Below are 10,304 nucleotides of genomic sequence, written 5' to 3' on the forward strand. Positions count from 1 at the left end.
ACCTGGGTTCCTCACCCCAAACCTCTGAGCCAGGGGCTGGAAGGGAGCCGCAGGGGCACGTCCAGCCCAAGCCCTGCCTGAGGCAGCAGAGCCAGCCCCGTGTAGCCCAGTCACCCCCGGCCCTGTCCTGGGGCAGGGATATCTGGGGGGTGTGCAGCCAGCACAGATCAGCATTGCTCTATCCAGGTGACCAGCCTGCCCCAGACGCCCCCAGAGAACTGGAGGAGCTGGACTTGGTGGATGGGGCCTGCAACCCTAGGGGTGGGGCTTGTGCATGGGGAGGGCATAGCAGGGATCCCTTAGGGATGCGAGAGGCACGGGCAGGACTGCGTGTCAGGAGCGAGGGGCACCGACAGGGCTGAGGGGGGCAGGGGCTGTGGGTGCGGAGTGAGGGGTGTGGTGGGCCAGCAGGGGGAGCTTCTGTGTTGAGCCTCCCACCTCATTGCGCCCGTCCACCTTCCCGACTCCACGTGTCTCTCCAGGGGCGCCTAAGCCCGAGCAGACCTGCTCTCGAGCCCCACCTCAGAGTCTGGGGGTAATGCCACCACCCCGAGAATGGACTGTCTAGATCCTGTGTCCTTGGGGAAACACAGGCCTAATAGTGCTATAGGTACTCAACCCAGTACAGGCACTTGGGGCACCTCCCTAAGTCAGGGGCCAAAAAAAATAGGAGAGTCCCCCTTAGTCCACAGACCCAAGGGGCCTCTTACGCGTAATTAAATCCACCCCTCAATAAGTCTCCCACACCAGTCACAAAGGAGAACTTTATTGCTCCTCATAGCATGAGGCAGAATAGGGTAAGAGGTAGAGCACTATCAAGGGATGACCATTGAGCAAAACAGTCGGGCTGAGGTAGCCGTTTGATATGCAAATGCCTCACTGTGAGCTGACTAGCTCTCTAGAAACACAAGTGTCATGCAGAAGATGGTTGAGATCTGGCTCAGAGACTTCCAGAGAGAGCATTTTAAATGATCAGACTCTCTCCCTGCATCCTGAGGCTTGAGCCATGCTGGAGAAATGGCTTCTCCTCTTCTTCTTCTTGGTCCAGGCCCTTGTATCGCTTTTCTTACCTCAGGAGCCCAGTCCCAGAGAAGCCAGCAGTTCTGGCCACTAACCAACCAGTTTAAAAAGCATCACTGGTGAACTGTGCAGATGGGCAGGGGCCTTTCCCACGCCCCCCAGGTGACCAGAGGGACTGCACCCTGGGCACCAGCTTTTGTCACATAGGCAGGAAAGAAAATCTCCCCCCAGGAATTTGGCCCCAGTGTCCCCAGCTGGCAGGGACAGATTCCTGGGGAGACACAGACAGTGACATTTCTGCCACAACTCACACTGGCAGGGCTGGGCGGGGCAGGGGCTGCAGGTGCGGGGCAGTGGGTCGGGAGTGGGGGCACCAGCAGGGCTGGGAGGGGATGACGGGTTGGGAGTGGGGGTACCGGCAGAGCTGACTCAAGTTTCCATCGGTTTCCCTCCCCCATGTCCCCCACTGCGAGGAACGAGAGGAGGCGATTGGGTGCCGGCTGCACGGCAGGTGGGGTGGTGGTAGCTGTCCCAGGTGCATCACTGACACTGCGCTAGGGACCAGCAGCCCCCACAGCGCCATCCTGCCCCATGCCAGGACCCCTCTGACCCTGCAACCAGCCGCGCCCCCCCTTGCCACCGTGGTGGGAGCAGGGGGCCAGGCAGGTCCCTCCTGCGTGGGCTGGGGCCGGGTAGGGCAGGGGGCTCCAGACAGACCCTGCAGCTGGCAGGGGGGAGGGCAGGATCTGGCCCCCTCGCCTGGGTTTCCCGGTGCTCGACACCACATCTCTCCACAGCGCCCGGGTTGCGGGGGGAGCAGCCGCCGCACCCTGCAGAGCACATGGGCCTGCCCCAGGCCAGGGCAGGGAGGAGCTGGCTGCAGGGACACACGGACCAGACATGACAACGCGAGGCCCTCCCGGCTCCCCGCCCGGAGCAGCTGATGGTGCCCCCTGCCCCGGTCCTCCCAAGTCACCCTCAGTCCCAGGGTCCGTGCGGCCTCCTGCTCACACCTGCGTGCCCACACTCACCCCCGGTCTGGTTGTAGCGACGCCGCAGGGGGACCAGGTTTAACTGAACCCCCCCGCCGCAAGCTCCCGCTTTCCAGTTCTGGGCGCCGCACTTCAAGAGGGATGTGGGGCACACAGGGACTCTCTCTGGTCACTGTAGCCCATAGGAAAGATGCAGATAAAGTCTGAGAAGAGCTACGGTGAGAAGCCAAGGAACAGAGGCCACTGCCTCATTTTCGAGCAGGGCAGGAAGCAACCTGGATGAGATAAATTGGGGGGAACTTCCTGTCTGATGTGCAAGAAACATGTTCACTGCTTCAACCTGCCTATACATAAGTGTCTCCAGATGTAATTCATCTTTCTGCTCTCCCATTTCCCCCTGTAACAGCTCCTTTATGCAGCCCCTTACACTTCACTGCATGCCATTTTCTCCCCACATGTGGCCACCCCAGTCATCCCAGGATGAGGCAGCTGGACCAGGAAGACAGGGAAAGCCGAGAAAATGTGGGTGCATGGAGGAGCTCCTGGAGATGATTACACAGGACTAGCTCCTCTTCAAGCGATCCAGAGATTTCCATTTTCCAGACCCCCATCAAGGAAGAGATTCCTAGAAAACCTGAACCCTGGTCAAATGTCAGGCTTGGGCTCTCTGAACCACCAGCCGCTCACACGTCCTCAAATCCCAAACGCAATCCAATAATGACTTGTTTTCTTGGTATGCCACGTCAGCCCATCAGGCCAAGAAAATATTCCTGCCACTTCAGACCCCTCAACATGCAATAAGTGTCCTAACGGCATGGACTGCCATCAAGGAAAGAGGTTGTCTGCTTGTGGAGGGCCGAAGGTCCCGAGTGGGGAAGGGCTGTGAGCATGTGTGGACAAGCAAGCTCGAGCTGGCTCTAACCCAGGGGCTCCCAACCCATTCGCCACAGTGGGTCACACCTGTAGCTCTCAGTGTGTTACCTGGGCTGCACACACACAACCGACTTCCTGGGCATCCACGAAACTGGATGTCACTGGGCCGCAGCAGTGTGCTGGCTGGGCCGCGTGCGGCCGTGGGGTGAGAACCACTGCTCCGACCCGGTACTTGGGGCATGCTGCATATACGTTACAACGGTGACTGAGAGCAAAGGGAGTGACAGGCAGATAGAGAGAACAGGCAACTACAACCTCTAATGGAAAGGAGGTTCCTTCTTCTCTTTCTCCTTTTCTAAGATATGACATACCCTCAAAGGACACCCACTGGGATAAGAGTGCGCGGGAAAGGCAAGCAAACACACAAAAACCAGGCACATCCAGGTGTTGTGTTTTACTTCTGCTATGACCCAAAACCAGTGAACAATCCCATCATTTACAGAACATGGTTCAGCTTTTACTTGCTTAGAGAGGGGGAAACCAGGACTGCATGCAAATAAAAATACAGACCGACTCGCTCAACTCTACGGGTAACAGAACTGCAGCAGGATACAATAAAATGTCCCGAGAGCATCTATTGCTGGAAGCCATCCAGCATTTAGAAACCCACTCCTGAAGTGAGGCCTAGCAGCCTACAGTTTAGTCACTGCTCCAGAACGATTCAGGACGGGGACTGCCCTGGCAGAAACTTCTTTTCTCTTCATTTTTCAGTGACTGCAGGTATTACGCAGTATGTTAGAGTACACCGTATCTCGAACATCCGGTGCCAATGCGAGTGCTGCTGTGGCTGCATGGTTCCCGTGCTTTACCTGTGGCAGGTGAGGGTGCTAGGTCTGTGTTGTGTCAGGGCTGACAGTAGTGCTATGTACAGTTTAGATCAGAGGTGGGTAATTGTTTCGGCTGCCGGGCTGCGTACCAAGTTTTGGCAAGCTGTGGAGGTGTTTGGGTGGATGGGTGTGGGTGTGGGGGTGTGGGGTGAAAGAGGATGTGGGTGTGTATATGTGGGGTGTGGATGGGTATCGGCTTTTGGGGGGGTTGTGTGTGGGGGAGGGTGGCTGGAGTGTGTGAAGGGGTGGGGGTGTGGGGGTCTGCATGTATGGCAGTGTGAGGGGCTATGGGTGCATGTCTGTGGTAGGGTGTGCATGTGGGACTCACCCTACACACACACGCACACACAAACCCCCGGTCGTGGCCCCGGGGTACCAGCACAGCCCTGTTCTCCCTGGTCCAGTGATGCAGCCAGGAGGCACATGGTGCTGGAGCAGTGCGGGGGCAGGAAGTCAGGGAAATGGCTGGGGGTGGGGGATGGCTGGGCTGCTGAGCCCTGCCAGCTCCCCATGGCTCCTCCTGCCCCTGGCTCCTGTTATTTCTGACAGGCAGCCAGGAGCAAATAAATATTTATTTACTAAATTTTTTAGCAGCCCTGTGGGCTGGATAGAGTGGCCTGGAGGGTCAGATCCAGACCATGGGCTGTATTTTGCCCGCCCTTAGTTTAACTTGTGGTTTGGATAGGCTGGTTTGAGTAGGGATGATCCTGCCTCAGGCAGGGGGTTAAACTAGATGACGTGTGGCGGTCCCTACCACCCCTTCTCGGATTCCCCGATTCGATGACTTTGACCCCAGAATTATTAAAACATGCTAAATAAATAATTGGGGTGGAATCAGCAGTCAGTTCTCCCCTTTCGTCCCCGTACATTTGCATGCATCCATACTAGGCATGCAAGGGGTCTGAAGCTTACCTCAGCTGAGACTGCAGCTTCCTGCTTTATTTGTAAAGTCTTCCCCAAATGGGTAGCTTCTCTGCAAGACAAGGGGAACAACAATAATGCATGTTGTTTTGGACATTCAAAGTTCATGTGAAAATATGGCGGGGCGGGGCGGGGCGGGGTCCCGCGGGTCCGCCTGGGCTGTCCTGATCCCGGAGCCCGGCGGGTGCGGGACGGCAGCAGTGCGCGGGGAGGGGGCAGCCCGGGGCGGGGCGCGGGGAGCCGGCGGCGACGGCCCCGCCCAGCCCCCGGGATTCGGCGGCTCGCCCCGCCCGTGGCCGCCGCTGCTCCGCCCGGGGCCGGGGCTGCCCCGCACCGAGGAGCTCCCGCAGCGCCGGCGGGGTAGGTGGCCGCAAATGCGGGGGTGCGGGACGCCCCGAGCTCCAGCCCTGCGGGGGGGGGCACATGAGGGGTCCATGGGGGCGGGACCAAGCCCCCCCAAGACTGCCCCGGCCCGGGCCCTCCCCAGCGCCCGGGGACGCCGCCTCCCCCGCACCCCCGTCCTGCCATCGCTTTCTGTCCGCGGTGCGGAGTGCGGGGGGGCGGCGGCGCCGAGCCCGGCTGCGCGGGGAGGCGGAGCGGAGACCCCCCGGGCCAGGCGCGCGGGACACGGGCGGGGCTCGGGCCGATGGAAACGCCCGCGGGACGCGGCCCGGACGCGCAGAGCTCGCCGCGTCAGTCACGGCGCCGCTTCCCCGCGTCGTGCGGACCTCGGCGCCCCGCACCGGGCGGCCCCGACACCCCCAGCCCCGAGGGCCCCGGCGGTGGACTTCTCTGCCGGGGCTGCGTGGACGACCAGCAAATGCTCCACAGCGCAGCGGGAGCGGGCCCGGGTGCGGGGCGCGTCGGACCACGCGTCTGGGAGGGGTACCAGGAGCTCGCAGCGCTGGCAACGGGGATTTCAATCCAACCCGGTCACCCTGTGGCATCGCTACACCCAGACCAGGGTGAGTGTGAGCAGGAGGCTGTGGGGGCCCCTGGGACAGAGGAGGACTCACGAGGCTGGGTGGGGGCACCTGCCCATCAGCAGTTCAGTGTGGGGAGCTTGGAGGGCATCGCATTGTCTCGTGTCTGGTGGGTATTGGAGGGTGGGAGGGGGTCGTGGTACAAGGTTTAGCTGATTTGGCCGGAGACCAGGACATTTCTAAGCTTAATAATAAAAGTGCCCTTCTGCCACCTCTCCTCAGCTTTGGGTCCGGATCAGTGGTGCTGAGCATTTTTTGCCAGCCCAAGAGGAAACTTCTCCTCCTCCAAAGGCATGTGGAGGCTGGAGAGCTCAGTTAACATCTGCATGTGTGTGTCTAGGTGTGCAATTAATGCACACAAATAAACTCGGGCTTATTGATGTGTCACAGGCCGGCTAGGCGCTGTGAGCGTGTCAGCCGTGAGGCTGCTGGGTTTGGGATCAAGGAGGCGAGCGGGGAGTGAAGCAGAGGCAGATACACTGGTAGCTCACATGTTCACCAGCTAACAGAAAAGTTAATGGGACTAACAGTAATATGGAGCTAGCAGCGAGTGGTAACAACAGACGGACAGAAGGACAAAGAGTGCCCACGTGGGGCTGGCAACTTACCGCAGGTCGTTCCAGCAAAGTCGGGTGTCCCCAATCAACGCTGTCCAAGGGGTCGCCAGGAAACTCCCTTGGTCAGGACCCGGTCCCTGCTCACACTGGAAGTCCGGGGTCCAGGCTTGGTCCAGCGATGGTCCTTCTGTCCCCTCCTTCATGCTGGTCACCTGTCATACTGCTCATTTCTACCTTGTCTTATGCTACTCTGTTAGCTCAGAGCCATTTATAATTTTGTCTGACAGCTGTTACCCTATGGGATTAGAAGGTGTCAGAAATTGGACTCCCCCAATAAGCAAATCACACCACATCACTTTGGGGTTTTAGATTAGCATTTACTCCACCTGAGTTCATCCGAGCTGGCTACTTCCTTTTTGGAATTTTTGGACTGTGTCGATCATATCTTGTGGTCTGGTTTGTTATTTCAACTGCCGTTTAAGCAAGAACCAATGGGTGAGCTGAAGTTTCCAGTTCTGTTTTCTAGTTCCGCTTTTTGGGGCCCAGTCAGTCTTCTGAACGGTGCAGACAGTTAATTTTAAGGTTATACTTGCGACAGACAAGATACAATTTGCAGGTTACAATCTTACAAGCTTTGCCTTAGCTAATATCAACTGTCAGACTGCTGTCACATGTCTCCAAGGAGCAGATATAATTTGCTATAATTTCCTCATTAACCCCTTTGGTTCTGGCCGTCACATTGCTCCAGAGTCTTTTCCTCCTGGGCCTGCCATATAAACGTGCGCCCTGCAGCAAAAAAACTCTGAGGAATGTTGCTCCAGAGTTTCTACACGCACAGCACGTCCGACTGCTGTGACGGGGGTGCAGTGCGCTGCGCGGGGGGCTGGGGCACAGGCTTGCTGGCACCTGGGTGCAGCACTGTGTTGTTACCCATGAAAAAACTGGAGCAGACTGGCGCTTGGCTGCTCCAGAGTTGATTCATTTTGTGTGCCCTAATAGAGGCACATGTGTAGATGACTACGTGTGCAGGAAACGTCTCTGCAAGCAGCTCTGCAGTAAACATTTGATGTAGATGCGCCCTGTGGGGAGAAAACTGAGCCCTTTATGGCCCCCTCCCAGAGGGGCAGAGGGCTGTGGCTGGGCGGGAGCTGTAGCGGGCTCTGAGGGCAGATCTGTGGTGCCCGAGGGGCAGGAAGCTTTTCCCCCTACTCCCACCTCCACCTGGGCCTGCCCCAGTGGTGACAGGACAAACATCCACCAAACCCTTGTCCCCAACCAGGGCCGTGGAAGATGGGCTCCTTTGCAGCCTGGAAGATCCAAAACACCTGCGAACATGGATGATTTTCCAAACGTCCCCTAGGGCCCAAAGGGAAACTGTCTCAGAGCCTGGGGGCAGTTGGCTGTTGCCCTTTCCCTCAGGTAAGGGTTGGAGGGACACGAAACACAGCCCTGTATGTGGGAGCAGGGGTGATTGTGGTGGTAAGAACCAGAGGGGTTCTAACAAATAAATATATACTCTTGGTGACATTCAGGCAACAGTCTAAGCAGTTAAGATGAACTAATGCAAAGCTTGCAAGTTTACTACCTGCAAGTGGAATTTGTCTGTCACAATTTAACCAAAGTGTTGAATCTAACTGTTTGCACTGATCATGGGACCACTGAGCCCTGAAAGTAAGCAGAGCTACAAGATTAGCTGATCTAACAGGTTTTTTAAAGGTCAAGCCATAACAAGATCTGGCCACCTAATATAATTAGCACATTCCAAGAATAAGAAACTAAGGGAGGAGTAATGCTAATTTCAAACCTCAAAGTAATGTGGTGTAATTTGCTTATAGGGTGAACCCAAGTTCAGGTGGTAACCTTTCATGATAATTTCTAACACCTTTTGATCCCATAGGGTAACACCTAAAGGGCAAGATTGTGAGCGGCTCTAAAGCCAACAGATTAGCATAAGATGAGGCATAAAGTAACGTGCATGTCAAATGACCAGCATGAAGGATGGGACAGAAGGACCATTGCTGGACCAAGCCTGGACCCCGGACTCCCAGTGTGGGCAGGGACCAGGTCCTGACCCAGAGACCTTCCCGGTGACCCCTCGGACAGCGTTGATCAGGGACTCCTGACTTCCCTGGAACAACTACGAAATTTGGCGTGCACCTGGCACAGAGGGACTGCCGATATGTTGCCAACCCCACGTGGGAACTCTTTGTTGTTCTGTCTATCTGTTGTTATCATTCACTGTTAGCTCTTTATTACTGTTTTTTGCATTAACCTTTCTGTTAACTATGTATGGAAGAGCTATCAGTAAATTTGCCTTTACTTCACTCCTCTGACTCCTCAATCCCGAATCCAGCAGCCTAACAACTGATACACTCACAGCGCCTAGCAGACCTGTGACAGGTGATGCAGGGGAAATGTCTCCCACAAGAGCAAGACGCTGCCTGTGCTCTCAATCTCGTGTTACCCCTTGATGGACATGGTTAGGAGGACTGGTGGGCTCTGACTCAGGCCCTCCCATCCCATGCCAGGTGGGGTTGCTCTGCTCTGGTGCACATTACCTGGCCCCCCGCATTGTGGAAAGCTGGACCCCTCCACCAGTGTAAACTAATTGCCTGGGGTTTTTTTTGACTTTTTGTCCCCATCACAGTGATGAATGTGCATGGTCTCAGGGGAGCACAGGGCTTGGAGCCAGAGGGGCTGAGGAGCCCCCGGGCTGCCCCCGGGCTCATGGGCAGCATCCCCCAGGCAAGATGAGCCTGTTCCTATGAGCCATGGACCCTGCAAGGGGTTTGGTGTGGGCACAGGGGGCTCCTCCCTCCTGGAGGGGTCAGACGGTGATGGGCTCTGGGGCTGCAAGCTGTCTGCAGCCTGCACATCTGCTTGGTTGGGGGCTGTGGTCGCGTCCACACTAGGCTGTCACGTGTGTCTGCAGCCTGCAACCACAACAGCACATTGGGGGGGTGGGCTGTGCTGGGCAGGGGGTAATGCCCTCCGCAGGTCTCATTTACATGTGATTTGAATATGCAGATGAGGGCAGTGCTGAACCTGGTCTCGGGCAGGGGTGAGCGGTCCAACAGGCTGCTCCCTCCTCCAATCGCACCAGGCAGGGCTTGCAAAGCAGGCAAGGAAGGGCCAGGAGCCCCCCCATGGAAAGTGGCATCTGCTACTGGCAAGTGTCACCCCCCCCAGTGCCCAGGCGTGGGGCTGTCCCGTCCCACCCAGGGCAGGTCCCTGTGGTTGGGGGTGGGGGCAGAAGCAAGACGTGATGCCACGGGGAGGCGGGTTCCAACTGCCCCATCCCTGCTCCTGCCCCACCGAGCCTGGGGTGCGGGATCTCACTGTGCCCAGCCTGCAGGGCAGCGCTAAGGGGTAATGGGAGGGGTGGGGGAGTTCAGGGATCAGCAGGCCTGCGGGGGCCGGCCCCTTCCTCAGGATTACACACCCGCCTCCCCTCAACGAGATGTGGACTGGCATATGCCCCCCCATGCCAGGACCTGCCCCCCTCCTCTCTACCTGCTGGGGTCCCCATCCACCCCACTCTGCCCTACAAGACCTCTTCCACCACCCTCCATACATGTACCTGCAGGGAGCTGCTCTCCAGACTTTCCCACTGCATTCATGGCTGGGTGCTTGTGTGTGGGTGTGTGAGTGCCCTGGTGCCCCCTACATCCTGCTCCCACCAGCCCCTTGTACACCTGAACTTGCCCGCCTGCAAAGGGAAAGCACAATTTCCATCCCTCTAGACACGGTGAATTTGGGACAAAAGCTGTCCTGGGGTAATGCAACCCAGGACCGGGATTTGAGGTTCCTGTTTTGGCACTGTCCCACCCAAACAGGGAGCCAGGGTCCCCCTAACTGCAGGGAGGGGGGAGGAGGGAGCAGCCATTGGGCTGGGGAAGGGGTGGAGAGCCGCGACTGCGCCACGTTTCCAGCCAGCCCGGTGCCGCATCCTGGGTTGGGGTCAGAGGGGAAGGGAGGACAGCTCTGAGACTGCTCCAGAGGGGGTGGTTGGGAGCATCAAGTGTGGGAAGACCTTGGGCTAGGGCAGGGTCCTGGTCCCGGGTCTCGGAT

At 57.7% G+C, this 10,304-nt stretch overlaps 1 protein-coding gene and 1 long non-coding RNA gene across 5 annotated transcripts; one reads left to right on the forward strand and one right to left on the reverse strand.

Moving 5' to 3' along the window:
- Positions 1 to 3,324: 3,324 nt before the first annotated feature.
- Positions 3,325 to 6,237, reverse strand: LOC149875686 (uncharacterized). Its single transcript, XR_016439746.1, has 2 exons — positions 4,685 to 6,237; positions 3,325 to 3,754 (listed from the first exon to the last, which is right to left on the reverse strand). It is a non-coding gene; the product is annotated as an uncharacterized LOC149875686 (long non-coding RNA).
- On the forward strand, positions 4,771 to 10,272 carry LOC149875687 (uncharacterized). Of its 4 annotated transcripts, none has more exons than XR_016439711.1 (3): positions 4,771 to 5,658; positions 8,131 to 8,761; positions 8,881 to 10,269. XR_016439711.1 is itself a non-coding variant. In XM_090031075.1 (2 exons), the coding sequence occupies exons 1-2, from the start codon at positions 4,771 to 4,773 to the stop codon at positions 8,140 to 8,142; spliced, it is 900 nt and encodes a 299-aa protein (XP_089887201.1). In that variant the 3' UTR covers positions 8,143 to 10,267. The 4 variants fall into 4 exon arrangements, 2 of the variants coding, with proteins under 2 accessions (XP_089887201.1, XP_089887200.1); XR_016439712.1 differs by having other exon boundaries at positions 4,914 to 5,053; positions 5,525 to 5,658; positions 8,131 to 10,272; XM_090031075.1 differs by having other exon boundaries at positions 8,131 to 10,267.
- Positions 10,273 to 10,304: the final 32 nt, after the last annotated feature.

The sequence above is a fragment of the Crocodylus siamensis genome, chromosome 1, assembly GCF_052110815.1.
Source record: "Crocodylus siamensis isolate JL-2025a chromosome 1, ASM5211081v1, whole genome shotgun sequence".
Classification (NCBI taxonomy): Eukaryota; Metazoa; Chordata; order Crocodylia; family Crocodylidae; genus Crocodylus; species Crocodylus siamensis.